This window comes from Miscanthus floridulus, chromosome 18 (assembly GCF_019320115.1).
Source record: "Miscanthus floridulus cultivar M001 chromosome 18, ASM1932011v1, whole genome shotgun sequence".
In the NCBI taxonomy this organism is placed as follows: domain Eukaryota; kingdom Viridiplantae; phylum Streptophyta; class Magnoliopsida; order Poales; family Poaceae; genus Miscanthus; species Miscanthus floridulus.
Window position 1 is genome coordinate 124,926,147 of NC_089597.1, and position 18,559 is coordinate 124,944,705.

At 48.8% G+C, this 18,559-nt stretch overlaps 1 protein-coding gene and 1 pseudogene across 1 annotated transcript; both read right to left on the reverse strand.

Moving 5' to 3' along the window:
• Positions 1-815: 815 nt before the first annotated feature.
• Positions 816-5,760, reverse strand: LOC136520889 (disease resistance protein RPM1-like). Its single transcript, XM_066514567.1, has 4 exons — positions 5,359-5,760; positions 5,187-5,243; positions 2,271-5,085; positions 816-1,737 (listed from the first exon to the last, which is right to left on the reverse strand). Exons 3-4 carry the CDS (start codon positions 5,023-5,025, stop codon positions 1,661-1,663), a joined length of 2,832 nt encoding a protein of 943 aa, XP_066370664.1. The 5' UTR covers positions 5,026-5,085; positions 5,187-5,243; positions 5,359-5,760; the 3' UTR covers positions 816-1,660.
• Positions 5,761-6,123: 363 nt separating this feature from the next.
• LOC136520002 (serrate RNA effector molecule-like) lies at positions 6,124-18,401 on the reverse strand (annotated as a pseudogene).
• Between the last annotated feature and the right edge of the window lie 158 nt (positions 18,402-18,559).

The window sequence follows — 18,559 nt, forward strand, 5'->3', positions numbered from 1 at the left end:
ATAATTGCTGAAAAGTAGGGGTTATACACCGGGGCTTGCCTTAGATTGGAACCGGACATCGAAAAGTTAGTGAAGGCTTCGGGAACACCAGCGACAAGGACATCCTCCTCGTACTCCTCGGCTACCTCCGCGTATTCTGGGTCTGCCTCTCACACGTTCTCGGTCATCGCCGAACCTATATATAATTGCTGAAAAGTATGGGTTATGCACTGGGGCTTGTCTTAGGTAGGAACCGGACATCGAAAAGTTAGTGAAAGCTTCGGGAACACCGACGACGAGGACATCCTCCTCGTACTCCTCGGCCACCTTCGCCTATTCTAGGTCTTCTTGTGGCACGTCCTCGGTCATCGCCGAACCTATATGCATGAAACATATGTAAGGATGATTTAACATACCTATAGATAAAAGCACAACCTAACAAGATTCATAACATTTATGGATAGACCATATTTTTATGAAGCTAACAAAACTGGTTTGACATTTTTCTAATTTTTCTATGATTTTTGGTGAATTTTACAAGATATTTGTTTTTTATAGAAAAAGAGAAAAACGAAAGAAAAGAAAAAGACTTGCATGGGCTTGGTCCAGCCCACAACGAAGCCGGCCCAACTACAAGGATTCAACCCAGGTTGAGAAAAAAAGACCACCAGGAGAGACTCATTCGGATCTGGACATTTTGCATCAGGAACCCCGATCTATTTCAAAAACTATTAAGACCCTCCCACCTTTTCTTTCTCTCTAGCATCTTTACATCTGGAACCCCGTATTTCTTTCTATTCTCTTCCCCACTCCTGCAATTTTACCGTAACCGTGAAGGACGCTAGAGTGCGAGACCGAGCCGGTCTCGAGAAGGCAGAAAAAAAGACCAGTAGAAAAAAAAATACGGCAGAAATTTTGCTCCTTTATTATTAGATATAGAGATAGAGGTATAGACTATACAGCAAGATCTAAGACGGCACAGATGGCCTCTGTGCAATGGGTGCGCTGTTTGCCTGCAACTCTCAAGCACCGCCTCCCCATTAAGTATGTGAGATTTCTGCGCTGTGTCCAGATTAATGGTCTACTTGTCCAAGGCTCCTCACTTCTGAAGTGCTGATGCCCATTTATAAATCAATGAACAATCTTTTTGCTTCCACATGTTTCGTTCTCCATGTCAAACGGTTAGGTGACCCGGCGGCACTCCTCAGATCCTGAGTTCGACTTATCGTGGGAGCAAATTTCAGGCTGAGGTTAAAAAAATCCCCTCGCCCGTCCCCATAACCAAAGCACTGGAGGGGCACCGGCCCAATTCTTACTTGGACGACTGAAAGCCACCGTGTAAGGGTGTGGCGGGGATTTGGGGGTTTTCTCAGCTGGGTGAGAAGGTCCTTCTTCTTATTTGAAATGCTGCGGGGGCAGTCTTAACCCCCCGGTCAAGTTTTTTTTTTTTTTTGGATGTAGACTTTTTCCATTCAGTATTGGCAGTAGGAAACCATTCAGTAGCGAGGGCCAAAATCCATGAGTAACATATATTACACAAAAGACACTCATCTAGAGTTTTGGCACCAAGATGAACAAGTACGTTTTGATGATTTTATCGCTGCTCGAGTGGTTGCTCTATAAATCAAAGGCATATTTATTGCTGAAACCTCCCAGTAATCTTCCAGGCTCCATATGATCCTCATTTTCTTGGGTCATACTTAGTTGCACCAGAGCCATACTTCTTGGCAAGATGAGGCCAAAATATGAAGTTATTTACTGAAATATCAACAAAGTAGTAGTTACATTTCTGTACAGATTATAAATCTAAATATGAGTGCAGATTGCAATATCAAAAAACTTGTATTTAAAATTCTGAAAAACACTAAAAAATCTAAAGATGAGAAAAGATCCATAAGAAAAAATAATCCACAAGGTATATTCCATCTGATAATTTATTCAATACACGCAAACATAATTTGAACTACAAACTGGAAGGGACGTGGCATACTCAAAAAAGTACTATGTTAACTTCATCCCATAACAATAAACTAGTACACTTCATGTATGGACTCCTTTAGAAAACCATACTGTACACAGTAAGAGTTTGAATAGGAAAGTAAGGATGAACATTGCAAATACCTATTGGCAGATAAGAAAAGAGATGGGATAAAATGTTTGGATCTAATTCATTGATAAGCTTTGCAAACAGTTGCTTTTTTAGATACTAGTTCTTTCTTAGATTTTAAATTGATGATTCGTAGTCTGTATTTGTTTTTAAATTATTAATTGGTTAAGAATGTGGAGATTACCTGCTTCGGAATCAGTGGAGTCAAAAATATGGATGTTAGGAACATGCTGAACAATGTGACTGTCACTTCCTTGCAGGCTTTCAACCAACTCCTTTGGCATATCAGTCAGAAACATCTGACGGAGTGTTCTAATATACTTGATACCCTTAGGTACTACCCTCATATTCCTTAAACCAACAAGTTCCAGATGATGTAGACCCATCATTGTTCCATCCTCTATCTCAATTTGAGCCAGATGTTCCATATCAGCAATTTGCAGAGATTTGAGATTGGGGAACCATCCTGCACAGAAAGATAAATGTTCCCCATAATATGCCCCGAACAGACACAGATCAACTAGAGTTAACATGTAAGAGAAGGAGCTTATAGGGTCCTTATTCAGACCAGACCAGTCCATTTTTAACTGTGTTAGCTTCTCAAACTTATTGAATATCGGTGGGAGCATGCCTCCCTCCATCTTTCCTGCCAGCCAGAAGAACTTAAGGTTAGGTAAGGGCCTCAGCATTCTCAAGTCAAGAATCTCATCCATATCAGACACAGAAATAATCAGGACGCTCAAGTTAGGCATTTTTGTCAGGGAGGTCCATAGCTCTGCAATGTAGCTTTGCCGCACATTCTTTATAGTCAAGCTTCTCATAAGAGTCAACTTTCCCAGCTGTGAAACCAGATCTTTATTAGCTGAAACGGTATGTAAAGATTGAAGATTCTTTAGGCCACAAATATTGCCAGGAATTTTTGTAGCACTGAAGCAATTCAGTGATCTTTCTTGAAGATCATGAACTACAGCAACATGTAAATGACGTAAATTAGTTAGCATAGTTATTTCCAATGGCAACTCCTCCACATAGCTGAACCTGAGATCTAAAACTTGAAGGTGCACGAGTTTTCTGAATGATGCCGGTATCTGCTTGACTTTTGTGTACGACATATCCAGATAACGCAAGTTATACAGTTCTGTGACCACGCACGGAACTTGTTCAATATTGGTAAATCTTAGGCCTAAGACCCTCAGCAGTCTGAAACGTGATGAGACATCATATATCCAGGAAGACGGTACAAGATTGTCAAACAAAATGAATGATCGGAGATGTGAATTTGCTAAATAGTTTTGGGAATCTGCACTTTTTTGGATGCACAAGCGGCGTGCATCATGGGAAACTTGGGTTGTACCAACATGGCCGTGTATAACCGCGAACTTTTCCTTTTCAGCAGTTATTGAGGTTACTTCCCGCACAAGATCATGCATAACAAATGTTCTTGGCCTTCCGCTTGCATTCCTTTCTATGACCTGAAGAAGAGAACGGTGAGTTAGCTCTGCAAGGTAATGCTCAGCAACTTCCTCCATTGTTGTCCCATCCCCTCTCTCTTCCACAAAACCTTCCGCAATCCATAACTTGGCTATCTGTTTTCTTTTAATCCAGTGATCTTCAGGAAATAGGCTGCAGTATAGAAAGCAGCTCCTCAGATGACTTGGGAGATCATCCAAGCTTAGATTCAAGACAGTAGAGATCCAGCTTAGCTCTGAATTGTTAGCTAACTGCCAATTAAGTTGGTTGTAGAAAAATGCCCACTCCCATTCATCTAATGCATGGTATGATAGAATACTTCCGATGGCTATGATAGCCAATGGCAATCCTTGACACTTATCAACAATTTTCTTCGCCAAAGATGTGAGATTCTTAGGACATATGCTGCCCTCCAATGCAAAAAACGCCTTTTTGCAGAAAAGTTCCCATGATTCAGCATAGTTAAGAGTTTTAAGTTCAATTACACGATTGTGAAGTGCCAAAGAAGACACATCTTTTCTCCGGGTTGTTATAAGCACTTTACTTCCACAATTGTTTTTGACAAATGCATAGTTCAGAAATAACCAAGCATCTTTCTCCCATACATCATCCAAGACAATGAAATATTTTTTGTCACGCAAATAGCTCTGCATTATCTCAACTAATCTCATGCGACTCATGGTCATGAAGCCACTTGCCAAACTTGCTCTCTGCTCTGTTAACTGATTCATGATTTCTCTCAGAAGCTCTTCAACTTGGTAAGTCTGAGATACAGTAACCCATGCATGACAATCAAAAGTTCTGCTGATCTTTTTGTTCTTGTAGACACTGCTTGCAACAGTAGTTTTACCTAGACCTCCCATACCAAAGATCGCTATTAGAGTTCGGTCTTGTTTCTCCTCAAGTAGCCATTGTGTCAGTCTCCCAATTTCCTCGGCATGCCCTACTATTTCAGAGTCATCAGTTAGGTAAGAAGAATCTGACACAGAGAATTGATTGGATTGCTGCAACTTGCTACTCCTGTCTTGCTCCCCTACCGAAATGCCATACCGATTCCTCATTTCAGATAGCCTCTGAATCCGAGCTTCTACTTGACTGATCCGGACTAGTAGCTTCTGCCATGCTGCAAAGTTCTTCACCTGATGGAACTTTCTCTTGAAGAAGCTGCTTGTATCCATGGCTTGCGTGGTAAGGTAAGCATACTCATCAATGATATCTTCCACCTCATGGGCAACATCTCTAACTTGGTCCAGCCATGCGTGAAATGCCTTGTCACCGGCTTTCTGCGCTCGGACCTGCCCAATAAAGGCCTGCAGGATCAAGAGCTCACCCTCGATCTGTCTCATGCCATGCTCAAAATCTGTCAAGACCGGCGCTGCCTCGACGACATCCGTGCCAATCTTCACCAGTGCACCTTCTCCCAGGGAAAGAGCAACTTTTCTGAGAACAACAAACAGCGCATCTGCCATATCTCGTAACTGCTGTATGCTATATTTCTGAGCAAGATCAAGAGATAGCCCTGCAACAGTCTGAATCCATAAACAGAAGATTAGTCGAAACATCACATAGATTTTGCTCGAAACAGAAGTAAGACCAGGTAACATGAAATGGTTGTGAGATGGTAACTAACATTTGCCTTCTCCTTACTGCTGTATGGTATATTTCTGAGTAAGATCAAGAGACAGCCCTGAAACAGATTGAAACCCATAAACATCAGATTAGTTGAAACATCACAAGGATTTTGCTCGAAACGGGAGTAAGATCAGGCAACATGAAATGGTTGTGAGATGGTAATAACTAACAAGAAAACAGCCGCCACGCTGTCCCGCTAGCAAGAAGAGATTTCGGGCTTCAGTGTGTAAGGGAAAGAACGAGGTTCAATAGCTGAGACCAACATCCCATCCGAATTCATCAGGAAAACAACAAGAACGGTCATGGGTCAACTGCCCCGGATTTGGCGTTGCCCGATGCCCATAAGGTGTTCGACGAATTGCTCACATGACAGACGGCAGCGTGCAAGAAAGCATAAACTCCTGCTGCTCCTATGGGTTGATAACACTAACCGCAAGCGCAAGAGAGGAAAGGGGTAATCTATCTATCTGCCTCCATGGTTGGTATAGCTCGCGCGGGTGGGTTGGAGGAACAAGGAAGGAAAGCGTGCGCGCTTACCTCTCCAGCAGTCTGCAGAGGACCAAGGGAGGAGAAGCCGGCAGAAAATGAAACCAAGGCAGTAGGTAAGAAGGCCGTCTTTCCCATAAAATCATAGCATCACAGTCGCTGCGTCCAGATGGAACCGCACTCAACGAGATGTGCTCACGTCATAAGGTGCGATCAGCATATAGATATAGGTTAGAAAACTTTGGTAATGAATGGAGATCGGTCACAAAAATCGGTAACAAAATACAAGTTGACAAAAGCTTGGCCATACGAGTTGACAAGATCTTGGCCATATTGATGGTAAAGTGTTCATCGCCCAGTACCAAGTCTCTGTCTTGACAAGTCAAGGGTTGCAGCAAATGTTCAAGGGAAATTGCAAAGTGTAAGTCTTCGTTCTGACAAGTCACGGGTTGCAGCAAATGTTGAAGGGAAATTGCAAAGGGCAACAAGGTTGTGAAGTACCTATCGCTCACTGCAACCACCCCACCCAGGTTCCAAACAGAGGCCTATATTTATTCAGCTCGAATCAGCAATCGAAAAAAATGTTCGTAAATGAATATTACAGCATTGTGTCAAAACAAAAAAGTTGGCCAACAACTGTAGTAACAGAAGTGCATTCACGGAGTATATGGTTCGACAGACGCAAGAGCAAATATTGAAGTTCCGGCCATTCAAGTTACAACAAAATCTAACAGACTACAGGTGACCCAAAAATTGGATTACTTGTCCGTAACCTTCCATCTCTGCCTACATAAAGAGAACACAACCCGATTCTCCAATGGGAGTACGGGGGGAAACTTTACGACCCTATAAGCTTCTGTAGTCAAGGACAGTAACTTCCTCATCAGGGGCATCGAGATCGTTATAGCTGCAACCAAAGTCAGGTATGAGTCGCATGCCATTACTAAAAATCTCACTAAAAAGTACAGTGCCATTTTTTAAGTTCGTCCCAAAAGAATAGTTAGCCTTCACAGCAACAAAATAACGAGATGAACATCAGAGCAAGCAAACAAGAGGAAAAGGAGATTCTGGAATTGGGGGTAAACCTTCTCAGACGGCGAGGATCATGGCGGAAATTTGGAGGCATAGCTATAATCGGTGCTGGGCCACCCATCATTGGTCCGGGCATTCCTGTGTTGCCATGTGGTGGGCCATTTGGTTCAAATGGAGGAGGTGGCCCTTGCTCTCTCAGCATATGCATGGCTATCTCTGGAGGTGCAGGAACAAATGGTCCCAAGGGACTGAAAACAATAGTGATCACAGTAGTTAGCACTTAGCAGTCCATAATTGCAATCAGAATATACTGAAATGCATGCCTTTTCACTTACCCAGCACCAGGTACTGGCATCAATATCGGTGGAGGGGGGAACTCAGCAACAAAAGGACCATTAGAGGGCCGTCCACGGAAACCATCAAACATCTGATCATCAGGCCCATCACGGCTTGGAGAGTGATCACCTCTACCATACCTGCCTCCATCTCTCTCAGCTTTATCATGTTCTCTGTTACTGCCACGGTCAAATTTCAGACGATTGTCCATGCTAGGTCTCCGTCTTCCTCTGTCCTGCAAATAAGAAGTTGGATCATGTATTAAAGATATCGGCCCAGTTGGCACTTCAATAAGCATCAAATTTGGCAGCAGTCTCCTGTATTTGATACATTTTGTTAGCAGCATACCTACTAAACATACAAAATTATCATGATCCAAATTTGAATTCCCCTGCGTTTTTAACAGAAGATCCCAAAAGCCAGAGAATGTTGACAGAACTCATTAATTGACTAATCCGCTAATGTTATTTTGCGAGTTATATTAATTCCACCAAGGCTGCTAAAGGCTAAGCAAATCCTTTACTCCGTCACCCAAGCAAGGAGTCAGCCATTCATTCAAAATCCCCAACATGCAGACACATCAGCTACATCCCTAAGGACATAATGCTTCGCCCTCAAAAGTTGGCAATGTTATGGCACTGGAGCTCTGGTCCAATGGGTCAGTATAACAAAAGGGCACAAACAGTACAATGTTCATCACCAAAAGAAAGAAAAAACTTCTAACATAGATTAAGTTGCATGAAAGCAAAATGGCCCATAAAATGATTTTAGGTGAAGCAGAAAAATAGATTTACAGAATTTCCCCAGAGATGAAGTGTGTTAACAATTAGACAAACAACCTACTCTAATTGAAGTCTTAATCATTATAAACAGACACATGTGATATGTCAGAATAACACTATACTTTGTAGATTAGAAATTTTATTAAAGCAAGAACATGGAGTGTGTTGTTCTTACTGGTGCAGACTGTTGCATCACTGGGGTTCCACCTGGTGCATTAGGATCACTGTTTAAAAAATGAAAGGAATAGATAAGTATGATCTCCTAAACTTCAATACTGTTTTTTAGCTGTAAATAGAGCATCACATATACATACTTCATGTAGTTTTGGAAATAAAGATCCTCTCGAACTTTTGACGTTGACTCTAATAGAAGGTCTGGATGCTTGAGCCTCAAATGCTTGTGAACAAACTCAGGAGCATGAAAAAGCTTTGTACAGCCCTTGGCTCCACAGCCATATTTCCATCCATACTTTTCATCCCTGATTTTCCTGACAAGAGGTTCTAAAACTTCAGCAGCAGCTGCATCAATTTTGTCCTTGGCGGTAAGTATGACCAGCGGGTCCTGACCATTCAGTCTTTCCTGCCAGAAAGTATCCAGCTTCTTCTCCCAATCACCAGCACTGACATCAGATGTGCTAGAAGTCTTACTGTCTACTCTCACATGACGAAGGCCCTTGGCCTCATGTGACTCTGACGTGCCATAGTAATCAACACCATGAATACGCCATAAATAGGTAAGAATAGTGTCTAGGAGCTCAACGCCTTCCAGGCCTTTGACAGTCGTTAAACCTCTGATTATAATTATAGGCCCCATAGATCCAATGTGTGATTTGTCTACGTCTGACTTGTCATGATCACCACTTGACAGCACATTGCCCTCAATGCCCTTCTCAGCATCAAGCTTACGCACAAGAGCTAGAGTCTGCTCAATGTCAGCTTGGACTCGACGTGATTCAGAACTAAGTGGATGAGCCTTGGGGGCACCAGAAAGAGAATCAGTTCCTTTTGCGGAATCTTTGCCATGCTTTCTTCTCTTGTCACTGTCCATATCATCCTCAGAATTTCCATCACTACCACCCCGGTTTACTTGCTGCACCCGCAGTTATTCCAGGGCCTCTGTTCAGCAGGATATCAAGATATAAACAGCTCATCCATAAAAAGGCATCATGACACAAGCAATGTGAAAATAAACTCACAGGTCCAGAGTTCCATTCTGCAAATCAAGAAAGAAATCCTTTGCTATAACCTTACAACGTTCATTCCTCCTGCATAAACCGACAATAAATCGTTAAGATGAGCTGGAAAGATACTGTTCAATGGACACCTTTATACTAGAAAATATCATGTCCTAGATATTACAAGGCCAAAGTCCACACAGGAATATTCACACAGAATGCAACTCCACCTTTCGATAACAGATAACAAGTTAGTTGGGTGGTACTTGTCTTTCAACCTGCAAGTGTAAGCAAACAGAGAAGACAAATAAGTGAATGGACCACATGTAACTCCTGCATACCTAAAGGGCACAATTAGTGTCTGAAATAAAATCTCTTGGAACGTACCAATCTTCATTCTTGTGGAGATCAAAATAAGCGCGTTTCTGAGTAGTGATATACTCAGTTCTATATTCTTGGTACCTGGGTAACACGGCACAAAAGTTGTTAAGAAACACGATGGGGCACATGTATTATATTTCTCAATGTGCTCTTTTGTTATTGGTTTACCTGCGTTCAGCTTCACTTGGTGAAATATCATCCTCAAGAACTTGCATGAACTGTTTGTATGTCATCAAACCTTCCCTGGAAAGATTCACAACTAATAAGATCACAAAAGCATGTTGCCGTAAACTCAAAATATGTTATAATACTTCTGTTTGAAATGTCAGAATGGATAGCTCCAGAAACTTAAACAAATAGGAAGATTAGAAAAATGGCTGCTCATAAATATTGCATAAAATGTATGGATAAGAACGTGGTATATGCAACAGTAATCTTCAGTAAGAATCATTGATTTGTTTCATTAGTATTAGCTCAGACATCTCATCAAATGAATACCTCGTGGACTCCCTGAGGGGTATGCAGTAAGCCTGTCCAAACCCAAGAGTATCAGAATAAGAAAGCTTTTATTTGTTCCAGTGTTATTCACATGTCAAGTTGGCATGCTTCCACTTGCACATGGAGTTCATGTGAGGTCTTCAAACCAGAGTGTTTTTATTAAAACTTTAAGTGAGAATTGCTTAGAGAGATAAGGATCCCAATCAAAATCTACTTGATTCTATAGGTTCCCAATTCCAACAGTGGACAATGGACACTAAGGTTTATTGCACACAGGCACGCAATGGTACTCTGTATCTTATTTATTTATTTATTCGAGTCGCAGTCTCCTCGCATTGCACAGGCGAGGGTAAGGCTTGCCACTGACACCCTTCCCCGGACCCCGCACAGAGCGGGAGCTCTCTGCACTGGGTACACGCCTTTATTTTGGTAGTGGAAAAGCATTCTCCTTTTTCATTTGATGTTACAGAATTTCAAAGAGACTAGTAAAATGGCATCATCTCATTTTGCATATGAGTCATTGGTCGTTAAAATTAAAGATGGGTGAAACAGGAGAAAAATGGAATTACATAGGTGGCAGGATAAAACAAATTTAATCAGGGGGTGTAACGATCTGCGCTTTTCCTTTAAGTTAGCTCAAGCATGAACATAAAACATTAAATGAGAAAGAGCAGACAAAGTATAAATCAACTCTCAACAGCATGCAAAATTGTCAGGCAGCCCATTTTTAAGAGAACCAGGAATCGAGAGAGGATGACACTAGGAGTTGGGGCAATTTTCTGGTTTATTTCTCACTCAAATGTCATGCCAACCTGAGGGGTTGGGGATATATGCTGCTAGCCAGCCAAGCATATGCCAAGATGCTAGTCTAAGATGCTAAAATGCTAGTCTAAGATGCTAAGATGCTGTCCTCTAAGATGTTGTCCTCTAAGATGTTGCCCTAGATGCTAAGATGTTGTCCTTGTGGCAGCAACAGCCAGCAGCCCCACAAAGACCAGACCAACCAAACTTATCCATCATTCTCCCCCTGAGTCTTGTGCGTCGTCTTGTGGGAAAGTAGAACCATCCCGGTCCTCGAGCAGAGCTCAAGGAACTTGATCCTCCTAAGGGGCTTGGTGAGCAGGTCCGCAAGCTGGTCCTTGGTGTTGATGTAGCTCGCCTTGATGCTCCCTTCCTCCAAACAGCCTCGGATGAAGTGGTACCTCACCCAGATATGCTTGCTGCGTTCATGGAAAACGGGGCTCTTTGCCAGGGCCAGAGCGGACTTGCTGTCCACCCTGAGCTCCACCGCTCTAGTGTCTCTGCCGAGGAGATCACCAAGCAGTTGAGCGAGCCAGAGCGCCTGAGTCGAAGCGGTGGAGGCCGCTATGTACTCGGCCTCGCAGCTGGACAGGGCTACCACCTGCTGCTTGACCGACTGTCAGCTAACGAGGCACTTGCTAAGGAAGAAGAGGATCCCGCCCGTGCTCTTGCTGGTGTCGATGTCGCCGGCGTGGTCGCTGTCGCTGTACCCGACGAAGTGTGCCACCCCAGGGCACCTAGGGTAGTAGAGGCCGTGATTGAGAGTCCCCGCAACGTAGCGGATGATCCTCTTCACAGCCTGCTGGTGCTCCGTCGTCGGTCGCTGCATGAACCAACTAACATAGCCGACGGAGAATGCCAAGTCCGGCCGTGTGTGGGCGAGGTAGCGAAGGCTCCCCACAAGACGCCGGTACTGCGTAGCGTCCACCTCCTCCGTCGTGCTATCGCGGCTCAGCTTTAGCCTCTCCACCATCGGAGTGAGAGCTGGGTTGCAGTCGGTGAGCCCAGCTAGCTCAACGACGCGCTTGGCGTAGGCGGTCTGTCGAAGCGTGATCCCGGAGTCATCCTGGTGCACCTCGATTCCCAGGTATAAGGAGAGAGGCCCCAGGTCACTCATCTGGAAGGTGGCCTTCATCACTTCCTTGAATGCCGCCACCTCCGCATCCTTGGTGCCGGTGATCACCAAGTCGTCGACGTAGACACCCACCAGCAGAGCATTTCCTCCACTGCCCCGTCGGTAGATGGCCGCCTCGTGCGGGCTTTGCTCGAAGCCCATCCCCTTTAGCGTGGAATCCAACTTGGCATTCCACGCCCTCGGTGCCTGCCGCAAGCCATAGAGAGCCTTGCGCAGGCGGAGCACCTTGCCGGGGATCGCAAATCCCGGCGGCTGGTGCACGTAGACCTCCTCCTTCAAGTCGCCGTTAAGGAACGCCGACTTGACGTCCATGTGATAAACACGCCAGCCCTCCTGGGCAGCTAGCGCAAAGAGGAGTCGCGCGGACTCCATCCATGCCACGTGAGCAAAGGCGTCGTCGAAGTCGACCCCCTCCTGCTGCACGAAACCTCGTGCCACCAAGCGAGCCTTGTGCTTGACGATGGCGCCGGCTTCATCCCTCTTCAGCTTGTACACCCACTTAAGGGTGATCGCGCGATGACCATGAGGAAGGTCAGCAAGCTCCTAGGTGCGGTTCTTCTCGACCGCATCCATCTCCAACTGCATCGCGGCGCGCCATGCCGCGTGTCTCTCGGCCTCTGCAAACGACCGAGGCTCGCCGTCGTCACACGCAAGGTGCAACTACACCTCCAGGTCGTGAGGCACCGGTCCCGGCACCGGCTGGTCGCCGAGAAGGTTCTCCATCGTACGGTACCGCAACGGCTCGCCGTCGTGGTACGCGTCGATGCGCTCCTCGTCGTGAGAGAGCGGAGTAGCGAGCTCAACCGGGCTGTGCTCGACACGAGCTGGTGTTGGAGTAGACGTGCCCGGAGAGATGCCTGTCGGTGCTGGAGTGCGTGGTTGTGCCGGCTATGGTGGAGCCGGCGAAGGACTCATCGCAGCCAAGGTCCTGGCTGGAGAGCGTGGTGTTGTCGAAGTAACAGACGCCGGGGTCGGTGGAGGCTCGGGGACTGGGGTAGACGCGCTCGCCAAAGAAGAGCTGCCTACTCCCCCAACTCCCTCGAAGTGGACGTACTCGACAGTGAAGTCGTCGTACGTCAGAGCCGAGTCGTCGTCTACCGCCTTGTCCCACGCCCATCCTCGCCCTTCGTCGAACACAACGTCGCGCGCCGTGCGCACACGCTGTGTCTTCGGGTCGAGGATGAGGTAGGCCTTCGAGCCCTCCGCGTAGCCGATGAACACTCCCGGAGTGCTCCTGTCGTCGAGCTTGCTGATGTGGCCAAGCTCCTTGGCGAACGCGAGGCAGCCGAAGACCCGCAAGTGGGAGACCGCCGGCTTGCGCCCATGCCAAGCCTCGAACGGCGTCCTGCCGTCGAGCGCCTTGGTAGGCGAGCGGTTGAGGATGTAGACGGACGACACCACCGCCTCTCCCCAAAAGACAGCCGGCATCCCCCTCTGCTTGAGAAGGGCCCGAGCCATCCCCACAACCGTCTGGTTGCGCCACTCGACGACGCCGTTCTGCTGTGGGCTGTACGGCGCGGAGTAGTGGCGCTGAATGCCCTCATCAGCGCAGTACGACGCGAATCCAGCCGCCGTTGTCGGTGCGCAGCACGCGCAGCTTGCGGCCGCACTCTGCCTCCGCAGCCTCTCCCTTGCTGCCGAGGACCATCACCCACATGTAGCGGGAGAGGTCGTCGACGAGCAGCAGGAAGTAGCGTCGTCCTCCCGATGTGGCCGGTGTCACCGGGCCACACAAGTCCCCGTGCATAAGCTCGAGCCTCTCCTTGGCTCGAAAGCTCGCCCGCTGGGGAAAGGGGAGTCGCCTCTGCTTCGTCAACACGCAGACGTCGCAGAGCTGCTCCACTTGGTCGAGGCACGGCAGGCCTCGCACCATCTCCGTGGCACTGAGCCGCTTCAGGGCCTCGAAGTGAAGGTGCCCGAAACGCTCGTACCACTGCCACGCCTCGTCGTCCCGACGAGCAGCGAGACAGAGGGGTTGTGCCACCTGCACGTTAAGGACGTAGAGTCGATTTGCGCTTCTGGATACCTTGGCAAGAAGGCGACGACGGCGATCCCAAATCCTCATGACTCCATCCTCAACCACCACGCGCGAACCGTTCTCATCCAGTTGTCCCAAGCTGATGATGGAGTTCCTCAACGCGGGGATGTAGTAGACTCCGGTGAGCAGCCTGTGCTCACCAGACACGGCGGTGAAGATGAAGGAGCCGACGCCCTTGATCTCCACGCCGGAAGCATCCCCAAACTTGACGGAGCCTCAGACGCTAGAGTCAAGCTTGGTGAAGAACTCCCGTCGACCGGTCATGTGATAGGTGGCGCCGGTGTCGAGGCACCACCCGTCAGTCTTGTCGTTGCCGGAGCCATCACCGAGGAGGGCGTGTGCTTTTGGCTCGTCAAGGTGGAGGAGAGCCGCTGCGGCCGGTGCCGCTGGAGGTAGCTCGATGCTTGCATGTGCCATGAACAGAGTCGGCTCCTCCTCCGCCTGTGCGACGTGGGCCTGGCCACGTCGTGGCTGTCAACAGTCCTTGGCCCAATGGCCAAGCTGGCCGCAGTTGCGGCAGGCGTCGTCTCGTGCCGGCTTGTGCTTGCCGGTGGCGCCGCCCTGGGCGCCTCTACGGGCATCACCCTCGACACGTCCTCGCGCCCCGGCCTGGGCATCTCTACGCGGCTTGCCACGCTTGCGGCTGCCAGTCGCGGAAGAAGGCTCCCCCTTCTTCCGGTCACCTTGGCAGGCATCCCACTGCTCCCGAGTGAGAAGGAGCTTCCCGCCAGTGGTGATGGGCCCCGAGAGAGACTGTGGCTCATCGCTGTCGACGACCTTGAGACGACCTATCGCCTCCTCGATCGACATCGTGGAGAGATCCAGCAGGGACTCGATCGAGCGAGCCATCTGCTTGTACTTCTCGGGGACGCAGCGGAGGAGCTTTTCGGCAGCTCTCTCCTCGCCGTAGGTGTCATCGCCGAACTGCACCATCTTCTGCAACAGAGTGTTGAGACGGAGAGCAAAGTCGTCAACGTCCTCACCTGGCTTGAAGGCCAGGTTCTCCCACTCCTTGCGAAATGCCTGCAGTGTGGACTTGCGGGCGCGGTCGCTGCCGATGCGTGCCGCAGCGATGGCGTCCCAAGCCTCCTTGGCAGTCCGCTTGTTGGTAAGCGAGAACTGCATCTCGGGCGGGACTGCAGCGATGAGGGCATCCAGCGCCCGTCGATCTAGGTCGTAGTCGACGTCGCCGTACCGGACTGCCTCCCACATGTGCCGCACCTGGAGCTTTACCCTCATCATCGCAGCCCATTCGACGTAGTTGGTCTTAGTGAGGGTAGGCCACCCACCGCCGGGGCTGACGTCCCTGACGACAGCCTGGAGCCTGTGGTAACCACGGTACCGATCCGGGAAGAGAGCCACGCTGCCTGTGAAGGTCGCGCTCTCCATCGACCCGTCCGCCACCGTTGCCGTGCGCGCCTCCAGGAGCGCCGCCTCCGTGCGCGCCTCCTCCAGGAGCGCCGCCGCCGTGCGCGCCTCCTCCAGGAGCGCCGGCGGCGAGTCCGCGCCTGTCTGGGCTACCGCCGCGCTCGTGGGCGTGCGCGGCTGCCCACTGCGCCGCCCGCGCTCGTCCTGCCTCCCTCCCCAGCAGCTCGACGTCCGCGTCGGTGCTGTCGTCAGCAGAAACGGAGCTGCTGATGCTGCCGCGCAGGGCCTCGACCTCTGCTGCCGCCGCACGCGCTGCATCCGCCGCCGCCGCTGCTTCCGCCTCCGCTCTGGCTGCTGCCAGCTCCGCCGCTGCCAGCCTCGACGCCCTTGCCGCCGCTCGCTTGCGTTCCTCTGTCGCGGCAAGTTCGGCCTCCTACCGACGCCGCGTGCTCGAGGCGACCGAGCGCTGAGACTGCCCTGCGGACATGACGCGCTACCGGGGGGCTGCTGCGCAGGGAGAGGGCTGCTTCAGACGAGCTGCTACTCGTCTACGCAGAGGGAGAGGAGTGAGCAGGAGCGGCCGGAGCTGCTGCTGTTCTTAGCTGGGGCTGTTGCGAGGCTGGGAAAGAAGATGAGCAGGAGATGCTCAGGCTACAGGATAATACGGCTCTGATACCAGTTGTTAGTCGTTGAATTCTTACTCTTGGTAGTAGTAGAATTCTTACTCTCATCGAGAGAGGATGACACTAGGAGTTGGGGCAATTTTCTGGTTTATTTCTCACTCAAATGCCATGCCAACCTGAGGGGTTGGGGATACATATTTATAGGCTACTAGCCAGCCAAGCATATGCCAAGATGCTAGTCTAAGATGCTAAGATGCTAGTCTAAGATGCTAAGATGCTGTCCTCTAAGATGTTGTCCTCTAAGATGATGTTGTAGATGCTAAGATGATGTCCTTGTGGCAGCAATAGCCAGCAGCCCCACAAAGACCAGACCAACCAGACGTATCCATCATAGGGTTCATGTCCCTCTTCTAAAGAGGTGTCATCAATTATTAGGAGCTTCATTGCACTAATGCAGGAACCAATATTGTTCAGAAGTATTAAGTTTCTGAAGTGTTTTAAGTTCTTAATCTATGGAGTTGCCAATATAACTGTATGCATAATGTGATACGCAGGGGGGGGGATCTGAATTGTCCCGTATTACATTGTGAAGGAAAAAACACTCGTGAGTTCCAAACGAAGCCTCTGCCATTTGGTTGTTAACGGATAGAGAATGTTCTCATCAGATTCTCCATTTGACTGCATCCAAAACATATCGTCCTCTACTTCGAGTATATAGCTGCATCTCAATATATACATATACTAGTAGTGGTATACTGGAGGAAGCTTTGTTGTAGTAGTACAAACTGTAAAGAGAGCAGAAGGCTTGCTGGTGGTGGGTAATAAGAGTAATTAGGTTGTAAAGTAGAGAGAAACTTTGTCTTGATAAACTATCCACGTCTTTTGCTTCCAAACATCAAATATGGGGAATTTTCTGAGAAGATTCTCTATCCGTTAACAATGCATAGAGCATTTAACAGTATGAGGCTTGATTCGAATTCCTCACGAGCAGTGATGAGTTCTGATGATTCTTATACAGCGATAGCAACCAATACCCACAAAGACAAAATTTTGAAGTGGCTCATAATGAGGAGTCAAAAAACAAGCAAATAAAATGACTTGAGTCATTAGTTACATCATCAGTACCTTTGGGTGACCCCTGGACCATCATTGGCCGCCCCATACCCCGAATCAGGCCAATCTGGGTATAAAAGTTGCATGTCAAGTGATAGTCATAAATCATAAAGCAAATAACAAGAAGTCATTCGTCACAAGTTATTTGTCACAAGCCATGAAAACTAAAGAGCAGCCATTTTATATAGAAGCAGAGAACATATAACTACTTAAGTTGAAAAGGTTCATGTGATCAACATTGTACTGTAATAAGGTCACACCAAGAAGAAACGAACAACTCCCTCCGGTCCGTTTTCTAAGGCACAAAGAGATGGATTCCAGATACCAGGGAGCAAATTAATCCAGCCCTTTGATGCCATGCCAAGGTGCCCGTATTAATTGGATTTGATTCCATACTATGCATGAGCAAACTGGTGCACGTGTTAAATCACAGATGCTAGTTGCTTGGACTCCCGTGGACAGACGTCTTGGAATAACCCCAAGCGTTACATACCGGACTTTAGGAAAAACATGAGAACGCCTTATAAAACGGACTGGAGAGAGTAACATCTGGTACACGAAGATCTCCATCTTTTTCAATTTTAAATTTATACACATTTGTTAGACTAGGGGCTCTTGGTGGGTTTCAACTCTAGCCTACCCCAACTTGCTTGGGACTGACAGGCTATGTTGTTGTTGTATATTCACATTTGTTACACTAAATCTTCTATTACCAAGATTATTAATATATTCCTACAACTGAACTTTGCATGAGGAGAAGAGTCCTCACCTGGAGCACGGTTCAGATATCTGCCATGGTTCCTGTCATCTTCATACCCACCTCTGCCACCACCTCGCTCATGGTCATAACCTCGTCTGAACAACCACACGGTAAGCACACATACCCACCTGCAAACACTTGCCGCACAAAGAAACTCCCCCGACGGACGATTGAGCCAGAGCCCCTCACCTCCTATCATCGTACCCGTAACGCGGCGGGCTCCCGCGGCCCCCGCGGCGGTCGTACCCGTCGTCCCTCCGCGACCGCTTGAACGGCGGCGACGGGGACCTCCTGGGCGGCGAGTGGCGGCGGCTGCCCCGGTACGGCGGCGGGCTGGGGCTGCTCCCGCCCCGCCCGCCGCCGCCGCCGCGGTGGTCCCGGTACCTCTGGGGCCGCGACGAGCCGAGCGGAGGCGGCGGCGGCGGCGGCGGGGAGCGGCTCCGCTTCCGGCTCGCCGCTGGGGGCCCGACGGGCGGAGGCGGGGGGAGCTGCGGCGAGCGGTCCTCCGGGCTGCCCGGGGGAGGTGGCGGCGGTCGGCGCGCGCGCGGCTCGTCGGAGGCGGGGTCAAGCACGTCGGCCATTCGCGCGGTGGGGCTAGGGTTTGGGGCCGAGTACAGTCCAGCAGTTGGGGACGGAAAGCCGGGGGGAGTCGATACACGAGATAGATGGCAGGTCCGGCGCAGCCGCGCAGGCGCAGGTGACGGAAGCGTCTAGAAATCTGGTGTTAGGAACGATGGAGATTGACGGATGGGCACGTGTACGGTTCTAGATCAATCTCTGTTTTAGGACAGCTTCCCTATCTTTCGTCCAAAACGAGCTCGTGCAATGGGTCGCACGGAAATC